Source organism: Cnephaeus nilssonii, assembly GCF_951640355.1.
Source record: "Cnephaeus nilssonii genome assembly, chromosome: 11".
Classification (NCBI taxonomy): Eukaryota; Metazoa; Chordata; class Mammalia; order Chiroptera; family Vespertilionidae; genus Cnephaeus; species Cnephaeus nilssonii.
The window spans coordinates 33,826,698-33,852,539 of NC_137082.1; the positions used below are offsets into that span (position 1 = coordinate 33,826,698).

Below are 25,842 nucleotides of genomic sequence, written 5' to 3' on the forward strand. Positions count from 1 at the left end.
AAGATTCGATGACCTATTGAGCACCTGTTTGCCAGGCACTGTTTTGAACATAACAGGAAAGAAAAAAGCTTTGCTCTCCTAGAACTTGTGTGGAGCTGATGGAGAGAGATAGAAAGTAAATAATAATCATAAGGATCATAATAAACAAACACAGAAAGAAAAAAAATATGTAAAGCATCTGGTGCCTGGCATGTGGTGAGCATGCCATACATGATAGCAGTTATGATTATTATGTGAAGGCACTTCTTAAAGCTGGACAGCACAGCAGAGAGGCAGGTCTCTAGGTGACTGACTGCAAGCAGGTGGCCTTCATTCAAGTCTTACCTCATTGCTGCTCAGTTAAGTTTCCCTCGGCCTCCAAAGCCTCTTTCACATTGCCTGGTGGAAATCTATGTGTCTTCGAGGGTAGAGCATTCCTTTTTCCTCCCTTCAGCTGGTATTTACTGAAGGCTACCTTGGGCCAGGTGTTCTGCTGGGTGCCGGGGTTATTAAGCTGAAAAACCCAGGAGGGGTGTGGTCAGGAGCATGAATGAAGGGAGCCCCGGGGCACCCTGGGAACTTCCAGCCCAGGCAGATGAGAGCCAGACTGAAGGAGCCTGGCTGCCTTGGTTTTATTCTGCCCGAGGAGACCCTGAAGAATTCTGAGCTGGGTGATAAAGTTAGCAGAAAAACGAAGACTTCACAGCATTCTTGTTTAAATGCTACGTGGTAAAAGTAAACATCTGCATTATGGTCAAATGCATAATCTATATTTAAGCACTACAGTCAAACCCAGAGAGCTACAAGAAGGAGATCGGAAGACATGTAGACAAGCAAAGACCTCAGGGCAAATAATGTCTCCAGGTGAAGACAGTATGCCACTAGATTAGTAGGAAATGTGGCAAAAATGGAGGAGGGACTTTTGGAGCAAGACAAACCTAGGCTGGCATTATTACCCGCAGCAAGCTATTGCCCCTTGGTAGGAGGGTTAATACTGACCCTGCTGCCTTCAGGGTTGCTGAAAGGATTAAAAGAAACATCCATCAAGTGTCTGGCACTTAATAGGGACTCAATAAAAGACATGTAAGTATTAATAGCAATATTAATTATTAGTAACAGTGCAGCATATGGAAAGAGCTCTTTGTGTCAGCCAGACCTGTGTACAAATACACCCAGTGCAAGTTGCTTAACCTTTCTGAGCCTTGGATTGTCTCCTTTCCTATAAAATGAATTAATGAAAATACTTTCCTTGTAGGGGTGAGGAAGGGAATAAAGGTGATAATGAAGTTTCTAGGCTGTATAATAGGTGTTCAGTTAAGTGCTATTTCTAAATCGGAAAACAGTGAATAAATATTCTGATGGTGGAACATTGAAACAATACAGAAACATTTAAAGAATTATTAGAGGGTTTTCCCATAATTTTGTTACATATTACTAAACTGCTTCTCAAAATGACTATGAATTTGCATTCCCACCAACAGTGCATAAATTGTGCCTTGTTTCCTTACATCTTTGCTAACACTGGGTTCTGCCGATCTTTTAAACGTTTGCCAGCCTGATCTAATGAAAAATGACATCTCAATTTTGTTTTTATCTGTAGTTCCAGGATTACTCACGAGGTTGAAAATCTTTTCAAGTATTTCCGTTTGTGTTTCTTCTTTTGTTAATTGCCAGTTTAGGTCATTGTTATTTGGCCATCTTCCTATGGAGGTGTTTCCTAATGACTTTAAGAACTCTTGTTTATTAGGAATCTTAACTCTTAGTCAACTTCTTAGATTTTTAAAAACTGTTACAACATGTTTAGAAAGACTTCGAGTTCCAAGATTACAAAAATATTCACTTTTTTCCCTTCCAATACTTTTATTGTTTCTTTCGTCACATATAAATCTTTGATCTAGGTGGAATTTAGATTTAAGGAGGGAGGTAAGTGCCAACTTAATTCTTTTCCAAATGGCTACCCAGTCGTCCTGTTCTGTTTATTAACTTTCATCTTTCCTCCACCAGTTTGAAATGTTAACTTTATGTACTACAATTCCTCATATGCGTGGCCCTATTTCTGTACTCTGTGAGGTTGAATATGTCTGTTGCTCCTTTGTCAAAATTGCACTATCTAATGCATTTTAATACCTAGAACAAGTCCCAACTCATTACTCTTCTTCAAAGTTTGCTTGACAGTAAGGTGGAGTGATTAAATTCAATGCCCTGTGGACCTATCCATAGGACTTCTTGAGTGTCCTCATGCCATGGTGGCTGGCTTTCCCCAGAGAATGTGATCCACAGAACAAGGCAGACGTTGCAATGCCGTTTATGACAGCCCCAGAAGCCATACATGGCCATTTCCACAATATCTATCAGTTCCAGTTTAGCCCTATTTAAAGTGGGAGGGGGCTAGAAAAGATGTGAATGCCAGGGCCTGTTTTGGAGGCTGGCTCCCACAGTGCCTTAGAAAGAATTTGGGCCATGCCGAAACCGGTTTGGTTCAGTGGATAGAGCGTCTGCCTGCGGACTGAAGGGTCCCAGGTTCGATTCCGGTCAGGGGCATGTACCTTGGTTGCGGGCACATCCCCAGTAGGGGGTGTGCAAGAGGCAGCTGGTCCATGTTTCTCTCTCATCGATGTTTCTAACTCTCTATCCCTCTCTCTTCCTCACTGTAATAAATCAATAAAATATATTTAAAAAAAAAGAATTTGGAATGAGTTTTGGGTTTGAATCTTGACTCTGGCAACAATTTGTGTGATCTTGGGCAAGTTCCTTTGCTTTACTGGCCCTGCCAGTTTTCTCACTCGCCTCACTTGGTGGTTGCCACAGTCAAGGTTTAGGGCCTGTGAAAGCCCTTAACTTCAAATTTAGACATTAGCAATTAAAGAAGAGAAGGAAGAAAAGCCATTTGGGGCAGGGTGTAAAAGTTAATATTTTCATAAAACATTGAAAATGAAGAAATAGCCCATCTAATAATCTGATTACATTAGCACCATCACTTTTTAGAATTTTGGTGTTAAAATGCACTTTAACATTTATTTCCTTCCTCACAGAGAAAGAATAGAGAAAATGGCTTAAGTTGAGGCAGTGAGATTTATGGTAGATAAGAGTACATCTGTATATCTCTGGCATTAAGAGAGATTAAAAAGTGGGGTAAGCTCCTTAGTAAAGTCCTGAAATCTCTACCTGAAAACCTGAAGGAATTATGTGGGGGCTGTAATTTTCCACAGTTTTTGGCAAAAACGAGCTCCTTTGAGGCCACTTGGGGGTGGAGGGGAGGGTTTCCACAAATTTTTAAAAGTAAAATGAAAAGAATTTATTATTTAAAATTTTCTGCCCTAGCCAGTTTGGCTCAGTGTATAGGGTCCTATGTTGTTGTTGTTTTTTAAAATATATTTTTATTGATTTCAGAGAGGAAGAGAAAGGGAGAGAGAGAAACATCAACGATGAGAGAGAATCATTAATCAGCTGCCTCCTGCTCACCCCCTACTGGGGATCGAGCCCACAACCCGGACATGTGCCTGAACCAGGAATCAAACTGGGACCCTTCAGTCTGCAGGCTATTGCTCTTTCCACTGAGCCAAAGCAGCTAGGGCAGGGTCCTGGGTTTGATTCTGTCCAGGATACGTACCTGGGTTACAGGATCAATCCCAGTGTAGGAGGCAACCAATCGATCTCTCTCACATCGATGTTTCTATCTCTCCCCCTCCACTCTCTCTAAAAATCAATGGAAAAATATTCTTTGGTGAGGATTAACAACAACAAAATGTCCTCACACTGTTGAGCATTAAAATTTTTATCTTTTTCATCATGTGAGTTGGAAAATAAAGACAAGTGTAAAAAAGCAAAAAACATCTACCACCTTAATCTAAATGCTGTTTTGTGGGTCAACGGAAAAAGAGAATTTTTAAAATTAAAAAATGTAATACTTTGTAGAGAAAAAAAAGAAAAAATCAATCATAGTCTCACAGCTCAGAAATAACCATTATTAACATTTTGGAGGAGTAAAATGGAATTTAAACACCTTTTTCAGCCTCGTAGGAGAATAAAAAACAGGAGTGTATTTAAATGATGAATGGCAGGTAAGCTGAGTTAGGGCTGTCCATCACATGAGCAGATACTGTGCCTAAAGACAACAGTGAGGTCGTGAAGTCTCTATTCCTGAGTACCCTTGCAACTTGCATGGATATGTTTGGTTGAAGTTCTACCTCAGTCTTTCCCAGTTCTGTCTGGTTCTAAATACTGTTTTAGGGCTCATTCAATGGGAAATTAGTCCTCAGGGATTTTGTCCAATAAAGTAATTATTGAGTAAGGTCAGTCATTCAACAACTGAGTGCCCACCTTGTGCCAAGACTGTGCCAGATGTTGGGGATATGATAATGAATGCAAGAAGATGCTAGCAAGAGACAGACACTAAACTAACGATCATACACAGAAATGAAATGAGGGGCCAGAAGTGATATATATTTGTTGATCATCTGCTATGCTGGGAATTTAGTAAATGTGATCTCATTTAATCATATTGGACCTAGGGGAGATAAGCTGACTTCTCTGAACCTCTACTTCATTTGAAGATGCAGTTATTTTTTTATTTATTTTATTTTTTTATTTTATTTTATTGATTTTTACAGAGTGGAAGGGAGAGGGAGAGAGAGAAACATCGATGAGATGAGAAACATTGATCAGCTGCCTCCTGCACACCCCCCACTGGGGATGTACCCGCAACCAAGGTACATGCCCTTGACTGGAATCGAACCTGGGACCCTTCAGTCTGCAGGCCGACGCTCTATTCACTGAGCTAAACCAGCTAGGGCTGAAGATGCAGTTATTGAAAGAGAACATTTGTTAGGGTGGCAAATGGTTCCAGGGCTTGATTCACTGAAGCATTTACTGTGTCTACTGTGTACAAAATGCTTTACAAAGATTCCATTTAATCCCAATTGCATCCTTGGAGTTTAATATGAATCCTGCTGTCCAAATGATGGCACTGAGTCAATGAGAAGTTTCATAACTTGACCAAGGCCACACAGCTGGAGAATGACTGCAAGTTTCAAACCCAGACCTGCTCTAGTTCAAAGCCAGTGACAATACATTATCTCATAGTGAGGTTCAGGATGTCTGTGTGTCTTTTGGGGAATTCTTTGGTGACTGCTGGTGATGTATTTGTTATTCAGACTTCTGAATACGTGCTTTGCTCATAACTGTGCAGTTTGAAAAGTGACTCATCTCAAACAGGACAGGGTTGATTATCAGTCCTGTTTATCTTACACTGCCCTGTGACACCTTTATTGACTTCAAAGATACTTTGTAATAAAAGCACTGTGATAAAAACAGACACCAAAAAATGTATAGGTTTGTTTTTTGGTGCTTCTGACAAGAGACTCATGAGTCTTATTAGCTTAAAAAAAAAAATCACAGCTACTTAAGGTTTATTGACTTTAAAGCCAATTTTCCAACTCATGTGCTCATTTTACTCTTAACTATGATGTTGTAATTAGTTTCTGTATGATTCTGCAAGGGCAGAGACCTTGAAATATTCACATCTGGATTTTCCCATGGCTTGACCCAATGGTGAGAATGAGGTAGTACTGGCTGTAAGTTAAGTAAAGGCATTTTTCATTGTGCCTGTATTATCTTTCTTTTGCTACTTTAAGTTACCACAGATAGAGTGGCTTAAAACAACATCCAGTTATTTTTAAAAAATTTTTTTATTGATTTTGAGAGAGAGGAAGGAGGACATAGAGAAATGTCAATTTGTTGTCCCACTTATTTATGCATTCATTGGTTGCTTCTTGTATGTGCCCTGACCGACGATTGAACCCACAACCTTAGCATATCTGGACGATGCTCAAACCCACTCAAAACAACACCATTTACATCTCACACTTTCTGTAGGCCAGAAGTTGACCAGAGGGTTGTTCTCTGCTTTGACCCTGAAAAGGCTAAAATCAAGTGTTGACAGTATGTATTCCTTTCTGCAGACTCTAGGGTAGGGGAGAACCTGCTTCCTGCTCATTCAGGTTATCAAAATTCACTTCCAAGGGGTTGTAGGACTGAGGTTCTATTACTTGTTGGCAGAGGTTATCAACTTCTGAGGCTGCCTACATTCCCAGGCTCATGGCTCCCTTCAAAGGAACAGTGGCTTGTTTTAAGGCCCTGTATCTTGGGGGTAAAGTTGAGTTCCTCTTAAGCTTGGAATCTGATTGTTCTCTGCCTTCCTTTTCTGCTTTTAAGGGTCCATATGATAATAGTTGGCCCTCCCAGATAGCCCAGGGTCATCACTCTATTTTAAGATCCTTAATATCATCGGCAAAATCCTTTGCCATGGAATGTAACATTCACAGGTTCCAGAGACTAAGGTATAGATAGTTTTAAGTGGGGGAGGACATTGTTCTACCACAGTGCTTGTACTAAACATGTACACTTTAGAATGAATCTTCTTGCTACTACTTGGAAGTCAGGGGCAGGGGAGAAATGAAGCTACTCAAGAAAACGTTTGAACAAGCCAAATGACTTGTCAAATTGGGTTACTGTGTCAGCTTTAAATTAAAAACAAACACAAAACCACCCTTTGTAAAAAATCAGGCCAACACTTTTTTTGGTGGTGGATAGGCTTGTTCTTCCTTTTCCCCATCTTGGGGGTAAACTTAGATGGGGAGAGACTTTAAAATATGCCTTATTTCACCTCCCCACAGTCTATTCACTTTGCAGGATTTTATTGGACATGGAAGCCTGTGTGACGAACATAAAAAGCAGGAGCCCTGAACTCTGTGGTGTTGGGCAGCACAGTTATCAGTCTTCTTTCAGCGCTGGCTCTCTCCTGTGCTAACACAGGGAGTGGAGGGTGTGTTTCCTCATCCAGGGAAACCTTTAAAATGTGGCCATTGACCCTGCCTCCCTATTACTTAAGAGTGGGCCATTAATCCAGTTTAGGACCAAATCTAGGCATGTTTCTGGACATTGATTCAACAAATGGGAACAGAAGACCTGTGTGTTGGCTACCTCATTTCATTTCATGCTCTGCAACCAAGGCTCAAAGAGGTGAAGTACCATTGCCCATTGTATCTCAGGCAGTATCAATAGCTAACACTTGCTCTATGCCAGGAGCCAAATTATATAGACCTAATATCAAGGCCCCTCTTCACACCCTCTTCCAATCTGCCAGTTGTTTTATGTTCATTTTAATTAACCCAACAATGCCGTCAGGTCCTAGACTAATGTAGATTAGAAAATTGAGGCCCATGTTGAGCCCCTACATTTAGGCTGATAGCCAGGGAATGGCTCAGCCAGGACCCAGTTTAGGTCGGTTTAACTGCAGGACCGTGTTCTCTCCAGAGTACCGCCTCGAAAAAGGCCTCAAGTGCATTCTGTGCAGTATGGGCCCCCAAACCCAAATTTTTTACACTACCTGTCACCATATTACTGAATTCACCAACGCTCTAGGCTGCTAAATGCAACTTCTGCAAATACAATTTCTGCAAACATAAAGCGACATGAAGGCACAGGAAGAAATGGGGAACTGTCTAGGTCTGTCAATTGTGGAATAACCGTTTTACTGATATGAGTGTTTTTGTCTCATTATTATGCAGCAATGAGTCATTTAGGGGAGGACCAAAAGGGAAAGTCCTGCCTCTTGTCACCTAAGAGAAGTGTCAGTGAGAACTGCTAGGGCGGGTAGAGACACAAAGTGGGTGCTGGGAGTGGAGCTATCAATTTTCCATCCCCACCCTAACCCGCCCGGCGGCGAGAAGGACCGAAAGGGTTAAACGTGGCTGGTGGCGCCCAGCCACCGCCTCTTTCCAGCATCGCTTCCCACAATGCCTCAGGCCCCAAGCCAGTTCCAGCACCTCGCGAGACTCCGCCCTGTCCCTTCCCCGAACATCTGCAGTCTCTCTAGCAAACGGAGGTCTGAGAGAGGCAGAGGAAGGGAGAGGAGGGCCGAAAGGCGAACCGCGGGGCACGCCGGGAAGTGTGGTCCAAGCGTTTCACGCAGCCATATTCTTCCGGAGTGGGGGAGGCCAAAAAGGCAGTTGGGACTACGATTCCCAGCAGCCCTTTCGGTTTGTTTTTGTTCAAAAAAAAAACCCCACACTCCCCCTCCTCACTCTGCACACACACTCACACACACCCACGGCACACACTCACACAACCGGGCGCCGAAAGAAAAGCCGCGTCTCGCCTTCCTGCCCCACCTCCAGTCCTGTCTCGGCACCTCAGCAGAGCGGGAAAGCAGAGGCCGGAGCCGTGACCTCTGACCCCGTGGTTATGCAGAGCCGCCGCATTCCTTAGCGATCGTGGGGCAGCAGCCGCCGCCGCCGTGGGCGACTGACGCAGCGCGGGCGCGTGGAGCCGCCGCCACCCCTCCCCCATCGCCGCCCTCGCGCCGGTCTCGCGCCAGCCGGTCCCCACTCGCCCGCCCCCTATCCCCGGCCGCACCCGAGTTCTCTCGCGCCGCCGCCACCACGCACCCCCCGCCGCCGCCGCCGCCTTCACCGCCCCGCACCGTCGCCGCCCCAGCTCGCCCCGCTCGGAGGTCCCGCGTGGAGCCGCCGCCGCCGCCGGGGAGGAGGAGGATGAAGGACAAACAGAAGAGGAAGAAGGAGCGCACGTGGGCCGAGGCCGCGCGCCTGGTGAGGCGGGTCGCCGAGGGGGCTCGGTGGGGGGCGTGGGGGTGGGCTCGCCGCGCACTCCCCACGGGGAGGGGGAGGGGCGGAGTCACTCTTCCTTTAGGAAATCGACTACCCTCCCAGGCGTTGGGTGGGGAAAGGTCCCCCACCGCGTTGGATATGGCGCCTTTTTCTGCCCGAACCCCCCACCTCTAAATTCCTGCGGAGGGGCGAGCCGGCCGGCCGGCTCCTCCCCCTCCGGGCGCCGGAGCCCCAGCCTCCCCTCCCCCACTGTTTGGCAGCGTCTGGGGGTCTGGGGAAGCTTGTTTTCTGTACTCGGGGGGAGTTAGGTTTCCGGGAAGGGTCGGAAGCTCCTCCCTCGCTTCCTGGTGGGCTGTGGGGTGGTGCGTCTGACTCCCAGGGTGAGGAGGCGCCCCCAATTCCAAGGACGCGAGCGGCATTTTGAGCTTCCCCAATCTAAACCAGGTGTGTGGAGGGAAGCAAGTGCTTGCTTACTCCTAGCTGGAACCCCGAGCAGTCGCCCTCAAACTTCTGTGGGGACACCTGGGGCGGTGGTTAGGCATGCTCGTCCTGAGGCCTACTGCCGGCCTGAATCTGAGATTCTGGAGTACTGCCTGGATATCTTCCTTTTGACCCGCTGCCCAGGTTGATTCTAATGCAGGTGGCCCAAGGACCACACTTTGAGAAACGCTGACTAGAGTGTTTTACTTCATAAATCGGACTGGAGGTAGGCAGAGAATGGACTACCCTTTGCCAAGAATGTACCTGTGTATGTTCTTTATTCCTTAGTGTCCTGGTGCATGTATACATGAAGTGTTGGACAAAGACCAAGTGTTCTGTTTGAAGATACTGCTCGCAGGGGACTTAGCAGGGGAGAGAGTAATTGGAAGTGTTTGAAGCTGCCTGGTGAGGGGGGCTGTGAATTTTTTGTTTTCAAAGTGTCAAGAGGCCTTGTACATGAAATGTCTTCCTTTTGAATTTGCACCCACAACACAAACACTTGGGGACATGTTCTTATAAAATGTTGCTGATGACAGCAGTAACGGGTTCTATTTCTCTCAGAGATGTCAGTTCTTCAGAACTGTCACAGAGTAGGGTTATAGTGCAGATAGGCATATCTTGTCTCTTGACATCCTGTAGTTTTTATGTAATCGCTTATAATTCACTTTTAATGATGAATGAAGCTCAGCCTTCTAATCTTTTATTTTATTGGGAAGTGTGGTTCCTGCTTCTAAGGTGTTGTGTAAAAAAGATGACTATGTATTGGGGTTTGGTATAGATCTGTGCCACACCTTTTTCTTGCTTGAAGTCTGTAAAACTCAGTTGTTGACTTGCAAGAATTAAAGCTATTTGGTTTATAGGAGAATTTTCCCTGGCATTCCTGATGGTCTTCCCTGGGCATTTGTTGCCCAAGGAACAGAAATAACAATTGTATGCTGAAGTTTTTGTGCTTCGGTTAATTTGTTTTGGCATATGCAATTTGAAGCTTTTGAAGTTCCTAATTTTTTCTGATTCAATCAAAACTGGAAGCTTTGGCTAGCTTTCAGGATTCCTCCAGTGTTGCTTCACCTGAAAATAAATTTAGGCTTAAAGGAGAGTAGCGGAGAGCCAAAAGGATGTGCTCTTTCTCCTCCAGGTTGAGTCTTGGGTGTTCATTGAAATTCTCCTCTGAGTTCCTGTTACACAGGTGTTTATGGCTCTGGGCACCAAAGGGAAATTTGCTTGCCAGAGTTTTGCTTGTTAGAGGTAGGTGAAAGTACCTTTAAATCCTGTTATTTATGTCCTGACAGAATTCTAAAGTCTACTTGTCTCAAAGCTTTGTTGGTTTGGCTCTTACTAGTTGAAAGACTTTAGGAATTTGGGGTCCACTATTTTGTTAAGCTTCTTTAGGTTCTTGAATTTACTGTGATATGAACTTGGCAGTATCCAGGTTGCTATTTCTGTTTTATCATTAGCTCAAATTTATGCCAGATTTTCTGAATAAGTTCTTTCTCTTTCTTTTCTGTGGCTCTTCATTAAAAAATAGTAATGTGAATAGAACATATTTTTGGTGCACCTAAAAATGTGAAAGACAACACTTGGGAACATGGTGCATAATTTTGCATTCTTTTGTTGTTTTTTGTTTAGAATTTTTCTTGGTGGGTAAGGGGGAACTTTTCAGGGTTCTCTCATTTTAAAAAAAAATTGCTGTGACTGAGTGCTGGAGAGCTTGTGAGAACTTACACAGGACAGAGAAGCTTGACTAGAGTAAGCGCAAGTGGGAGGGCAGTAGATTAGATTTAACTACCCTTTGGACAGGTGAATTTTAAGTGCTTGCCATGGCAATCAGATGCACTTGCTCGGGGACATTTCTTATTGCTTCTGACCTTGCTCAAATGGTGAGAGTGATACTGGGAAACCTTTAAAAAATTTTTTTTATTGATTTCAGAGAGGGAGAGAGAGAGAAACATCAATGATGAGAGAGAATCATTAATTGCCTGCCTCCTTCACGCCCCCTACTGGGGATTGAGCCCGAAGAAACCTGGGCATATGCCCTTGACCGGAATCAGTCCGCAGGCCGACTCTGTCCACTGAGCCAAACCAGCTAGGGCCTGGGAACCCTTTGATAAAGTTATTTTGGTGGGAAAGAAAAGACGAATGCAGTATGCCCCAGAAGATTGATTTTTGCAAATGTTAATGATGTTGTTGAAAAGTAGATATTCTTTCAAACATTTTGTAGTATTGTCTTTTTTAGATTTAAGAGGTAGACTTTAGAGGTTGGATGGGTGTAAATCCTCCTGCTTGTTAGGAACAGTTTTGGAGAAATGGCCAAGGGGATTTCCCTTTAGATTGAATGCCCTTAAATGGATTCTCCCTGGCTTTGAGAAACTCTTCATTGCACAGCTTTATCTTTCACTTTGATTCATGACTGACCATTCTTACATCAAACATTTTTTTCTCCTTTGAAGTAGGAGAGAGATCCCCCCCCCCCCTTTCTTTAAAGTGTGCTCTAGAAAGACAGAGACTAGGAATAGAACACTGCTGAATTGATCTTATACTAAAAGCTGGAGGTATATATAGTTTTAAGAAAGTGAATGCTTTGTATCTTTTAATGCAACTTCCTTTTAGAGATTTTGTTTCCTCTATCTTAGATTCTCAGGCTCTTCCTAATTGTTGTTTAAATAATTGGTAATTAATTTTTCAGATTCATGCTTAAAAAAAAATTATCCTACAAAAATTCACTAGCTCAGCTCCCACTTAATTAGTATCAAAGAAATAGATCTGTGACAGTGAACATTGGTAGTTTGTCCTCGAGTTTGTTGTGGGTTTAAGTCAACGCTGCCTAACTTGGTACTTAAGTTCTTGGAATACAAAGATGGATAAGGTTTGCCCTTGAGGGGCTTATGCTCTTCTAGGGATGGGTAAAGTCTAGACCAGTGGTTGGCAAACTGCGGCTCGCGAGCCACATGCGGCTCTTTGGCCCCTTCAGTGTGGCTCTTCCACAAAATACCACGGCCTGGGCGAGTCTATTTTGAAGAAGTGGCGTTAGAAGAAGTTTAAGTCTAAAAAATTTGGCTCTCAAAAGAAATTTCAATCGGTTGTACGGTTGATATTTGGCTCTGTTGACTAATGAGTTTGCCGACCACTGGTCTAGACACATGAATATAATTTTACTATAGGCATAAATGCCATTATAGATGTGTAAATGGTAAACAGACATTCTGGTTCCTGCTTATTGTCCAGGCATAATTATGAATAGTTCCTCCTTTCCCTCTCAAGTGCTCTGCTTTGGAAGATAAATTATATGTGTTGTGAAACTATGGGGACACTGAAAAGACAATTTACTCTGCCTGGCAGAGATCACAGAAGGCTTCCTGGAAGAAGGTGCTTCCCAAACTGAATCTTGGAGAGGGGGGAAGAGGGAGGATGAGAGAATTTGCAGGGTGGAGAGTGTGGGAATTGGGTGGAGCTACACTTAGTTATTGGGACATAAAGTTTGTGGAGTATGTTTGGCAATCAGGTAGAGAGACAGGTAGAGACCAGATTATGAGGGCCTTGTACGCCAGGCCAGTGACCACCTACTTTGTGCCAGGCACTGTAGGCATTTACATCATCTCTAACCTGTAAAAAACTCTGAGAGGAAGACACCGCTATCTTTCCTTCATAATTGGGGGAACCTAGGCTCAGATTGGGTAGGTGACTGCCCAAGTTTAGAAGTCTAGAATTTGACTTGAGTTCTGTCTGTTATTCTGGTGGGCCAGTGGATTCTCAGGAAGCTAGGTTGCTGTTGAAGATTTTAAAGCCAGAAAGTGATTGTTGGGTTGACCTCAGGCTATAGTATAGTAGGTAAGTTCTGTGAGAGTAGAGATTTGGTCTTGTTTACTGATGAATTCTGATCATTGTTCCTGGTACGAAGTATTCATGTATTTATTGAATGAAGAATGGATTTGAGGAAAGCAGGGCTGGCTGCAGGGATATTAGCAAAGGGGTTGTTGTGTTGGGTCTGGTATGAAACTGGCTGTGGGAACTGGGGGACAGGTGAGAGTGAGGGATGACCGCTAGGTTTCTGAATTAGGTAATTAGGCTGCCAACCAAAGTGGAGAATACTGGAGGAGGGGAGATGAATTAGATGATCAAGGGGGGGATGCCTAGTACAGAACTGAATATTTGAGTCTGAAGTTTGGGGAGAATATGGGCTAAAGGATTTGGGAGTTATCAGAGTTTAGGTAATAGTTGTAACTGTGAGAGATGATAATGTTACCGAAGGAGAATGTAAAAATTGAAAAGAAAGAAGCTAAGAATGGGGTAATGGTAAATAGAGGTTTATCTGAGCACCTACTTCTCCAAAACTTGACTTTTGTGCTAAGGGCTCGTGTTCTTGTAATAGTGGGAACCTTCAGCAGCAGTCCTGTCAGGCTTCTTGCTTCATGTTTTATTTGTGACAGAGCAGTACTTAGTTGTTACCATTGTGGAATGACTGCAAGATGCTATTATGGTTTGGAGTAACCTCAGCACCTGCACAGGTGGAGACAGTACAAAGATATTGATAGCCTTTTTCTCCCTGAGAAGGACAACATTTCTAAAACAATTCAACCTCCTAAAGTCCAAGAGCTGCAGTAGCTTATGAGAAACTACTGCTATGACTTCTAGGTGATGCTAACATAAATGGGACATTCTGTTTCATTGTTTTGCTTGCACCAACCATGTGGAATCATAGCATCATGTTGCCAAATGGCAAAATCTGCTGTGGCGATTAACACCAGAATTTCACAACTCACTGGTAAAAAGCATTTAAAAATATGGGTACTAATCAAACTTCCTTGGGAAAGAAAATCTGAATGCACTTCTGTCTTATAAATTATTGTGTGACACTACCTATTCTGTGGTTGAGTCATATTAGCATTATCAAGTAAAGCACTAACCAACGTTGCTGAGGCCCTACATATAACATGTATGCTAAGAAGATGTGTTTTAGAATTGAAAATTAGAATGTTTCAGCTTGGTTTCTGAAGTAATTTTAACTGTGGAAATATCTAAATTGTCAGCAGTGATACCTCATGGCAGAACTGTAGCCCCTGATGTAGATTGGTAATGGAAATAGTATCCTGAATTCAGAGCATTTGTATTTCTTCAGGTACTAGAAAACTACTCAGATGCTCCGATGACACCAAAACAGATTCTGCAGGTTATAGAAGCAGAAGGACTAAAGGAAATGAGGTTTGTATTGCTTTTGTTGCTTAACAGGAGGGTTTCATAGGGCATATGTCTGTAGTTATATAATGATAAGTCCACGTGTTTGTGTGTATACATATATGTACAGTAGGTCCTCAGGTTACGTCGGAGATCTGTTCCTACAGCGCGATGTAACGCAATTTTCGCCGTAAGTCGGAACCCACCTACATAAGCACCTACGTCACTCACATGGAGCACATACACAGCAGTAATGAAGTGAAATAGTAAAAAAAATTTAAAAGAAAGATAACAATTCCTGACCTTTACTTGTGGTAAATAAATAATAAAAAACATAAAGCACATATGTACATACATCGAAATGACGGAACTTTTTTTTTTTTAATAAGTAAATGGGAGATGGTGATATAACCACTATGTAACGTATGTCGAGTCCGATGTAATACACACACACACACTCTCTCACACTCACTCACTCAAACTCATGTGCCTGGTAGTAATGTGGAACCATTTCAGGTTGTATGTCCTCCCAAGTGTAGGTGGGAGTGTGAATATCCTTTTTTTTTTTTTTTATCAGAGGTCCAGTGGCTTTCCCCATCCTTGTTCTCCCTTAAATCTTGACAGTGGAGCTTGTTTTTTGTGTAAAAGGAGTCTGCACATTTTTTCTTGTACTCTAGTTTTTAAGTTTCAATAATAGAGGAGGGGTAGACTCTGATGGGGCTTTATTGGTCTAAAAGTACCCTTTTCTCTATACTGTATCTCTGAAGTCCTTTGTTTCAGTATCAAAGAAGGGTGGTTTCATCACCATAAACCCAAGGGCCTTTTTTTCCTCCTACTGATTCTGACCATTTATGATATGAATATAGTAAATTGGGGGTGACCTTGCTTTTGTTATGCTATGACCTTGATTTTGTTAATCTATGATGTAGTTTTCTTGGAGAAGCAACAAGTTAGAAACACAAAAGGAATTGCAGGCATGAAAACCAATGACTGGTTTTCTTTTAAATGAAAGAAGAGAGTTCAACAGTCTCTTCTTGGGACTCAGAATAAACAGCATATATTTTTGCTGGTTAAGCTTTAGCTTCTTGGAATTGACCTTTTACGGTTAAAAGATACTCACTTTCCAGTTACCAATTCAAACATTCTCAGGTTGACATTTTGTGTGGTGGGGGGAAGATCAGGATTATCTAGATCACATTCATTTAAATAGCACCTATGCATTGTGTAGTGTTATGATTGTGCTTTATTTTTGTTTTTATGGGCTATTTCCCATCATGCTGTCGTCTGCATTGCTGTTGGACCACTATGCCTATAGAAGGTAAATTAGTCCCTTTGGGACAGATGGGATTAAGAACCTTACTTAACTTGTTTCTGCTTCTTGCTACTTTTTTTTTTAATATACTTTTATTGATTTCAGATAGGAAGGGAGAGAGAGATAGAAGCATCAATGATGAGAGGGAATCATTGATTGGCTGCCTCCTGCACGCCTCCTACAAGGGATCGAGCCCGCAACCTGAAAATGTGCCCTTAACCGCAATAGAACCTGGGACCCTTCAGTCCGCAGGCCAACGCTCTGTCCACTGAGCCAAACCAGCTCGGGCTTCGTCTTGCTCTTATAGGAATTCTGAAGCAGTCATGGTGGCTGTGATGAGTGAGCAGCTTTGTAATTTGTAGACAGAGGCATAATTTGTAGGAGTCACATTGTTCACAGAAAGATTCTGCCAACATGCCGTTCCCCTTGTAGCAGAGATTTTAGCACACCCACTTGATAAACCAGATTCTGCTCAAGGTTTCTTTTAGAGATTGGTTCTTGGTGGAAATTTTCTTAGTATCCAGTGTGTTCCAAAGCAGAATAAGTAATAGGGTGTTTTTTTTATAACATTCTGCTAGTGCTAGTTCTAAAAAAATGCTGAGGCTTTACTTAATATATTTATATATTAAGGGGAAGGGAAAGAGAAGGTGCACAAGTGAACCCTACCACTAAGTACATGCTAGTGCCAAATTCAGTTAAGATTAATAATGGGCAGTTGTTGGTATTTTTGACATTTTCTATTTTAAGATCCAGTAAGTAGCCTTTCATTCACTGAATTGTCATTGTTTTGCAGCCTACTATTGTAGCAGGGACAATGAAATAATTTAATTTGTAATCTTTTTTAATTTTAATTTTTTAAATATATATTTTTATTGATTTCAGAGAGAAAGGAAGAGGGAGAGAGAGACAGAAATGTCCATGATGAGAGCTAATCATTGATTGGCCACCTCCTGCACACCCCACATCGGGGATCAAGTCCGCAACCCTCGCGTGTGCCCTGACTGAAATTGAACCTCGACCTCCTGGTTCATAGGTCGATGCTCAACCACTGAGCCACACTGGACGGGTTATGCCATCTTGTTTTTAGTTTAATGTTTGAGCACTCTTGGGTACCAAATCCATTTGACTTACTTTTGTTTGTATTTCAAATACTTTTGTTTGTATTTCAAATTTAAGTGATTGCTCCAGGATCAATGTAGAATAAAACCCATCCTTCCCTCTTCCCAACAGTGGAAAAGCAAATGAAATACTGTTCGTTTGTGTGCTTATTAGAAAATATTTAACTAGGGGGCAAAAAAGATGTGCTTGTTTTCTTGGGATGGCACCATTCATTATGTCGCCTTTGTTTTTATAATGTTATGTGGCAGTTTCTGAGCATGATATAGAGGCTAGAAAACTTGGTTTTGTTTTTAATTAATATTAAATTTTAATTTAAATATTGGGTGATGTGTTTTTTCAAAACTCCTGAATTCTCTGGGTATTATTTATGCGAATTCCATCTGTTACTCTTTTGCTACTTTCAAACTGGAATTGTGATGGGATTTTTTTTTTCCTATATTTCTTGCTCTGCTTCTTGATTTAAGGAATCAGAAAGTCTTAGATCTTTGAGTAAGTAGGCATATGAACTTGTGTGACCCTCACCCATCCTTGTATGTTTTTACAGTGGGACATCCCCTCTCGCATGTCTCAATGCCATGCTACATTCCAATTCAAGAGGTGGAGAGGGGCTATTTTATAAACTGCCTGGCCGAATCAGCCTTTTCACACTCAAGGTAAGTAATATAAACTCTGTTTTAATGTACGAGTGATCCTTAAGCTTTTAGTGTGCATAAGAATCACCTGGTAGGTTTGGAATGTGGCCCATGAATTGCATTTCTAATAAGCAAGCAGGTGGTGTTAATGCTGTTAGTCCTGAATGGCAATTGACTGAGAGATATTCTAGTGTGAACAGGGAATTAGGAAATATTTAGTCATATCAGCTGTTGTGTCTAGGTCTTTGTAGATAGTGTGCAATAGAGGGATAAGTTTGTATGTGGGGGTAATTGCAGATGTTCCTTAATTAGGATTTTGTTTGTAATAATATGAAGGAAAAATTACTGGGTAGCTAAAGTAAGATCTACACTATGGAAAATAACTGAGATGTGAACATACTTGTGGAAATTCAAAAACTCATTAGCATTTATTAAGTGACACTAATTGCAAAGGAAGAGAACTTAAATCAGGTAGAATTCATAATAAAGCGTTAATAAAGCTGAAATGACAAGGTAATTATTTTTCTACCATTTATTTTATATATATATATATATATATATACACACACACACACACACACACATATATATATACACACACTATATACACACACACACACACACACACACACACACACACTATCATTTAGGCCAGGAGATGGCAAGCTTTTTCTGTAGAGGACCAGATAATAAATATTTTAGGTTTTGTGGATCAGACTATATCTGTCAACTATTCAGCTCTGCCATTGCAGCAGGAAAGCAACCATAGACAATGCACAAATGAATGGGCCTGGCTGTGTTCCAATAAAACTTTATTTAGAAAACCCAGCAGCAGTCCAGATTTGGCTTGGGGCTGTCATTTCCTGACTGCTGATGGAGACTTAAGATGACCTATTGACGGTGAGGAAACTGAAAATTTGATGCTGACCCTTACACTCTTCCATAATATAGTTTAAGTTACAGTAGTCCTTATTCAAATGTTTCCCTGTTAGTTTTGTTTACTAGTAGACTTGTTTTCTTTAATTCAATTTTAAAAACTTGAGCAACTCTCAGCTATATAACCTGCAGTCATAAAACTTGATCTTTGTGTATATATCAAGTGTATCATATGCTCAGATGTCTGTGCTGGTTTCTGTATTGTTATTATTTCTAATATTTCTAACTTATTTTGGTTGAGGAAGCATAATGTAATGTTAGGAACTGAGCTTTAGGAGAGAGATCCCTGAGTTCAAAACCTAGCTTTGTAACCTGAGATGATTTAAATGTCTCTTTATGGTGGTATGTACATTCCTGTCACAGAATCAGTTCTTAATAAATAGTAGCTTTTATGGTATTTCTTTAGGTTCCTCATCCTTAATTGCTGGTTAATGATAGTTTTCTATTTTATATTATATAGGATGCAATTTTGTGTATTTATGTGTAATTATAATGATCCATATTATACATATTGCAAATCTAGAGGTTTCTTTTATGACTCTTATTTTGTCGTTGGTGTTTGCCAATTTAATTATAATGTGTCTTGGTGTCGGTCTTTTGGGGTTCATTTTGCTTGGGACTCTGAGCTTCTTGGATTTGTATGAGTTTTTTCTTCCCTATATCAGGGAAGTTTTCTGTCATTATTTCTTCAAACAGGTTTTCTATTCCTTGCTCAGTTTCCTCTCTTTCTGGCATCCCTATTATGCAAATGTTGTTTTGTTTCGTGTTGTCCCAAAGTTCCCTTAGGCTCTCCTCCTGCTTTTTAATTTTTTTTTTCTAGAAGCTGCTCTACTTGGGTATTTTTTCCTACCTTGTCTTCTAGCTCACTGATGCGGTCCTCTGCTTCGTCTAGTCTACTCTTTTTTTTTTTTTTTTTTAATATATTTTATTGATTTTATTACAGAGAGGAAGAGAGGGATAGAGAGTTAGAAACATCGATGAGAGAGAAACATCGATCAGCTGCCTCTTGCACATCCCCTACTGGGGATGTGCCCGCAACCAAGGTACATGCCCTTGACCGGAATCGAACCTGGGACCCTTGAGTCCGCAGGCCGACGCTCTATCCACTGAGCCAAACCGGTTTCGGCTAGTCTACTCTTGATGCTTTCTATTGAGTTCTTTACAGCCACGATGTCATTTTTCATTTCTTCTTGGTTCTTCATTTCCTCTTGGTTCTTACACATATTGTCGAATTTGTCTTCCATTCTTTTCATCCACCTTATGACCATTTCTCTGAATTCTTTCTCTGACAGGTTGCTTGCTTCCATTTTGTTTACTTCCTTTTCTGGTGATGCCTGCTTTTTTTTTCATATGCGGGCTGTTTCTTTGTCTCCCCATGATCTCTCTTCTCTGGGTGTCTGGTTATGTAGTTCTCTCTCCAGCGAGCCGCTGCAGGTGAAAACGGCGGTGGCGGGGGCTGAGGCGACGATGCCCTTGTCTTCTCTGGAGGCTACAGAGGCGACGCTCTCGCTCTCTCACCTGTGTCCAGTAAGGTGGCGGATGGTGCGCAGGAACAGGGAGCCTCCTCCTCCTCAGCGACTCGGCTCCCTAGAGGCTTCTTAATGACATATTTGTATTTTAAGAGGGAGAAGAAAAATACCTTTTTCTATGAACACTGTGAAGGGTTGGAACTGAGCTTTGTTTTATTTTTCTAATAAATTTTTATTGATTGCTGAGACAGGAAGGGAGAGGGAGAGAGAGATAGAAACATCAGTGATGAGAATCATCGATAGGTTGGCTCCTGCATGGCCCCTACTGGGGATTGAGCCCAAAACCCAGGCCTTTGCCCTAACTGGGAATCAGTCCACCTCATGGTTCATAGGTTGACACTCAACTACTGAGCAACACCAGCTGGGCAGAAACTTGAGTTTTATTTATCTTTGAAATTTAGCTTTGGGCAGAATTCTTGGCATGGTCCATGCTTTAGAAATATTTGAACTGAATTAAATTTTTCATTTTCATTTCAATATATCTGAATAAAGGTAATTCTATGAATCTGCTGTAAACTTGGGGCATTCTGTTATTCTGCAGTGTCCTGCCTGACATGAGTTGATTAGAGATGTGCTCAGCATGTCCTCTCATCTGCCTTTGGCTTTGTTGTTTAATCTTCATAGTGTCTTGCTTGTTGGGAGTTGTACGTCACCACTCTGATGTTCTTTATGCTCTTTTGGGAGTAATGGTTTGCTTGTCTGGTTTCCCCAGTGAGACTGTAAACTCCTTGAGGGCAGAGACTAGTTCTTACTCATTTCAATATCCACTAGGATACCATGCAAAGTAGCTATCAAATCATATATAATGAATGAATTAGTACATAATGGCTATATTCTGATACTTTATTACCCCCCCTTTTTTTTTTTGACATTTGATGATAAATACTGCTCACAATTTTGATGAAACTATCCCTACATCTGCCTTTGACATCTAGCTCCTGTCTCAGCTAAAATGAAAGGTATTTACTGCTATGGCTTCGGTAAAATTTTTGTTTGATTATCTGTGTCTATTAATTTTGACCTGTTATAAAAGCAATGTATGCAAATGTAACAGAAAGTGAAAGTAACCCATAAATTCTGCTGCCTGGAACCTAAATAATAATTTATAATAATGGTATTTGAAAAAAATTGGATCATACTTTTCTTAGAGCTTTGATGTTTGCTTTATTCTATTAATATATTTGCATGATGGTACATATAGACATACCTTATTCTTACTAAAAACTGTTGTAGGATTCTAGGTTATGAATGTGTGTTAAAAATTAGTCTCTTGTTAAATGCCTCATTGTCGCTATGCTCTCTTCCAGAAGCTGTGTAGGCATTTACTTTGTTATTCAGGAATGAATAAGAAAGGGTACCAAAAATCTGAACCAGCTGATTACCATCCTAGTCATTGACAACCCAGGTCTGCCCAATAAACACTCAAGTTCAAGTTGGTGTTTACTTTAAACAAAATTTTAAAATCCCCCATTTAAAAAATATTTCTTTATTGATTTCAGAGAGGAAGGGAGAGGGAAAGAGTGATAGAAACATAAATTGTGTGAGAGAACCATTGTTTGGCTACCTCCTGTACACCCTCCCAACTGGGAATTGAGCCCGCAACCCAGGCATGTGCCCTTGACCAGGATTGAACCGGGACCCTTCAGTCTGCAGGCCAATGTTCTAGCCACTGAGCCAAACTGGCTAGGGCCCCCATTTTTTTTCTTTTTCTTTAAAAAGAATATCAAACAAAAATTGAAGGAGTACTCACTACAGTGAACACCCCCATTCATCCAGCTTTCTTTCTTTTTTTTTTCCAGCTGCCTTACTAATTGTTACAAATTTGCCACATTTGCTTTATCTCTCTACATTTTTTTTTTTAATCAGAACCATCTGGAAGTGTTATCTAGTACTGGTATTTTACCTCTAAATATTTTAGAATGTATGTTGTAAGAACAAAGACATTATTCTACATAACCACAACATCACATTCAGGAAACTTATATATAATCCTCCTATATAATAAAGAGCCAATATGCAAATGGTTGTCACACGTTCACACCATTATGCCATCACGCTCACTCAACACTGGGGAGAGAGGAATGGGGACCAGCCAGGCACAAATGAGCTCGCTAGAGAGGAATGGGGACCATTTGGCCTAAGTTTTCTCTCATGTGTTAAGGAAAAGAGCATATTCAGAATGGCTTGGTAGTCCTGTCCGCCCCCCCCCTCCCCCCCGCCGCCTTTGTAAATCTCTTCTACTGGGTCATCAAAGTCAGAATTATATTTATCTGTGTGGTTTTGTTACTTAGTTGAAAATAGAAGTTTTTTCAGTTCTAGGTACATTTGTGTAGCCTTGTCCATGATTACCAAAGGTTTTCTGATAAGCTGGAGTCTTTTTGGGTATGCCAGGGTTCTTTCTCTGATAAAGTTGTTCTGGGTAATGTGACACAGTACATTTGACACTTATAAAAAAAAATTTTTTTTAAATTTTTTATTGAGTTTGTTAGGGCAACATTGGTTAATAAAATTATATAGGTTTCAAGTATACAATTCTATAATCCACCATCGGTATATTGTATTGTCTTCACTCTAAGTAAGTCTCCTATTACTATTTATCCCCTCTTTGCCCTCTTCTACCTCCCCCTACCCCCTTTTCCCTCTGGTAATCATCATACTGTTGTCTGTCTACGAGTTTTTGTTTTGTTTTTTAAATCCTCACCCGAGTATATGTTTTTCATTGATTAGGGAGAGAGGGAGGGAGGAACATCGATCTGTTGCTCACACATGCACTCAAGCTGGGGATTGAACCTGCAACCTAGGTATGTGCTCTGACTAGGAATTGAACCCGAGACCCTTCCATGCATTAATGATGCTCTAACCACCATGCAACACGGGACAGGGCATTTCCACCACCCCCCCTTCCTATTCCTTTCACTTTTTTCACCCAGTCCCTCAACCTCCCTCTCTTCTGATAGCTGTCAGTCTGTTCTCTATCTATGAGTCTGTTAATAGATGGCTTGCATAAGTCTAGAGAGTTAGTCCTCAGGGATGTATGGGATAGATGAAATCTGTCCATGCTTTGATTTGAGTTGCTTTCCTTAAGCTGTTCCTGAAGTCAGCTGTCATTGTCCATCATTGCTTGGTTAGAGGCAGGATTTATGTCATTTTTTTTACAGTTTAGATTTCCTGTCCTATAAAACCTCTGTGAGTTCCTTTGTAGTATTCTGCATTTTTAGGACCTTCATGTAGGACTGCTATGTTTTTGTGACTTGGTGGTTTGTTGTTGGTGAGTAGTCATTCTAGCACTCACTGTCAGGCATAATTGCAGTCATCTGAATATGGTTTTATCGTGGGATAATGCTTAAATCAAAATGTCACTTAGGCCCTAGCCAGTTTGGCTCAGTGGATAGAGCGTTGGCATGTGGACTGAAGGGTCCCGGGTTCGATTCCAGTCAAGGGCACATGCTGGGGTTGCGGGCTCAATCCCCAATGTGGGGTGTGCAGGAAGCAGCTAATCAGTGATTCTCTCATTGGTGTTTCTATCTCTCTTTCTCCCTCTCCCTTCCTCTTTCTCAAATAAATAAAAATATTTTTTAAAAAAATGTCACTTAGGTCACTTATGGCTATTTGCACTTTATTAATCTCTCATGTGGCAATGTAGGCTCAGCCTTCAGGGTCTTTTAATTAAACTCATTATAATCTTTTAAATATATATATAGGCTATTTAAAAAACATATAACGATCTTCTTTGTAAAAGAAATAGGTGACTACACTTGAAGTATTCATCCATTAAAATCCACAGTTTACAAATAAAGGGGAAAGCAATTAGAGGAACAGAGGGAAATAATTACTGTAGTCTCACAATGTTATTTGTAGAACTACAAGTAAAATAATTAATATACAACTTCACATTTTCAGCAATTTCAGAACTATATTATTATATACTGAGAATAAATGGAGTAATCCTAGATATAGATAAAATTAAATCATTGAGTCTGTCATTTGAGAGGCAGTAGCAAAATCCATTTTGATTTTTTAAAATATATTTTTATTGATTTCAGAGAGGAAGAGAGAGGGAGAGATAGAAACATCAATGATGAGAGAGCATCATTGATCGGCTGCCTCCTGCATGCCCCCTACTGGGGGTCGAGCCCACAACCCTGGCATGTGCCCTTGACTGGAATTGATCCTGGAACCTCTTGGTCTGCAGGCCAACACTCTACTAAGCCAAACCAGTTAGGGCCATTTTGATTTTTTAAAATACATATTTTTATTGATTTCAGAGAAGAAGGAGCGAGAGAGAGATAGAAGCATCAATGATGCTCTCTCATCATTGATCAGCTGCCTCCTGCATGCCCCCGATTGGGGATTGAGCCCATAACCCAGGCATGTGCCCCCTGACCTCAGGAATTGAACCGTGAACTCCTGGTTCATAGGTTGACACTCAACCTCTGAACTATATCAGCCAGGCCCATTTTGATTTTTGATAGGTACATAGCAAGCAGAGTGAGTGGTCTTTTAAGAATGCAAATCACATAATGTCAGTATCCTGACTGACCCTTGCCTGTCTCTGATCTGTTCTCCTAGCACTTTGGTCATTATACTTCAGCCACCCTAGCCTTCACTCTGTTTCTCAAACATCCTAAACTTGTGTCCCCATCAAAGCCATTGCACTTGCTGCCTAGAAAGCTCTGTGGTACCTTCTTATCATTTGGTTCTTTGTCCAAAAATATCTTATCAGATACTTCCAGTCTAATTCTAATTACCAATCTAATTCCACAACATTATGAGTTGTTTTTTTTTTAATACTAGAGGCCTGATGCAACCCTGGCTTAGTCTGGAAGGTCATCTGGCTGTTCGGTCTAATTAGCATATTACAATTTTATTATTATAGATTATTATAGAAGATGTTTCATAGCACTATCAGTATCAGAAATTACCTTGTTTGGTTACTTGGTTATTTTTAGCCCCCTCCATTAGAATATAAGTGCAAGGGCTTTATTTTCACTGTATCTCCTATCTGGCACATAATACATATTGGCTGAATGAAAAGTAGAAGATGGCATCATCAAAATCTTAACCTTTTGCACTCAGATGTCGAGTGTGACTAGACACGGTTAGCATCGGTAGCAGGAATCGAGAAAAAAGCAAGCGAGTGCAAAGGGTTAAGCCAGCTAGTTCTTGTAATTCACCTTTTATATCAGTTTTATTATAGAACTAGAGGCCCGGAGCATGAAAATTCGTGTACTGGGGGGGGGGGGGTGTACCTCAGCCTGGCCTGCTTCCTCTCACAGTATGAGACCCCTTGGGGGATGTCCACCTGCCAGCTTAGGCCCGCTCCCCGGGGGATCGGGCTTAACCTGACAGTCAGTCTTCCCTCTGGGAGCCCTTGGGGGATGTCTGACTGACAGCTTAGGCCCACTTTCTGCGGGGAGCGGGCCTAAGCCATCAGTCGGGCATCCTTAGCGCTGCTGAAGAGGCAGGAGAGGCTCCTGCCACCATTACTGCACTGGTAGGCGTCAGCCTGGCTTGTGGCTGAGCAGAGCTCCCCTGGTGAGAGTGCACTGACCACCAGGGGGCAGCTACTGCGTTGAGTGTCTGCCCCATGGTGGTCAGTGCACATCATAGCGACCAGTTGTTCTGTCGTTCTGCTGTTAGGGTCAGTTTGCAAATACCCTTTTATTATATAGGATATGCATATTTGGGGTTATTATTTCTTATGCTCCGCAAGTTGACTTTGAAGAACCTTTTTTTCTTGCCTTCTTTGAGCAGTTACAGATAAATCTGTGAAAAAAATCTGACACTAGAAATAAATCATTTTTCAGATTGTAGCCATAATCTGGTTCCTCTTAACTGCTGAAGGCAGAAACTGAGCCATTAGAAACTATCTAAACAACTTAAATATGTTTTACATATCATGTTGTTACTCCTTTTTCTTGCTTGTTAGAAAAAAAATTTTCTAGTTTTACTTAAAATGATAGTGACATTTTTAAACAGTGTCTTTTATAGTCTGTGTTAGCCTTATCAAATTTGTGATCTTATAAATACTTATAATGGTAGAGTTTTGGTGTGGCAGG

General features: G+C 41.5%; 1 protein-coding gene across 2 annotated transcripts in view; it reads left to right on the forward strand.

Moving 5' to 3' along the window:
• The first annotated feature begins 7,978 nt into the window (after window positions 1–7,978).
• Window positions 7,979–25,842, forward strand: part of ASXL1 (ASXL transcriptional regulator 1) — a 67,644-nt gene continuing 49,780 nt past the window's right edge. Inside the window, exons 1-3 of one of the 2 annotated variants that reach the window (XM_079784915.1) lie at window positions 7,979–8,588; window positions 14,200–14,282; window positions 17,231–17,339. In XM_079784915.1, the coding sequence (XP_079641041.1) occupies window positions 8,532–8,588; window positions 14,200–14,282; window positions 17,231–17,339 (249 nt within the window). In that variant the 5' untranslated portion in view covers window positions 7,979–8,531. Of the gene's footprint in view, window positions 8,589–14,199; window positions 14,283–14,337; window positions 15,574–17,230; window positions 17,340–25,842 lie in introns of those variants that run through there. The other variant, XM_079784916.1, reaches the window with a different exon arrangement.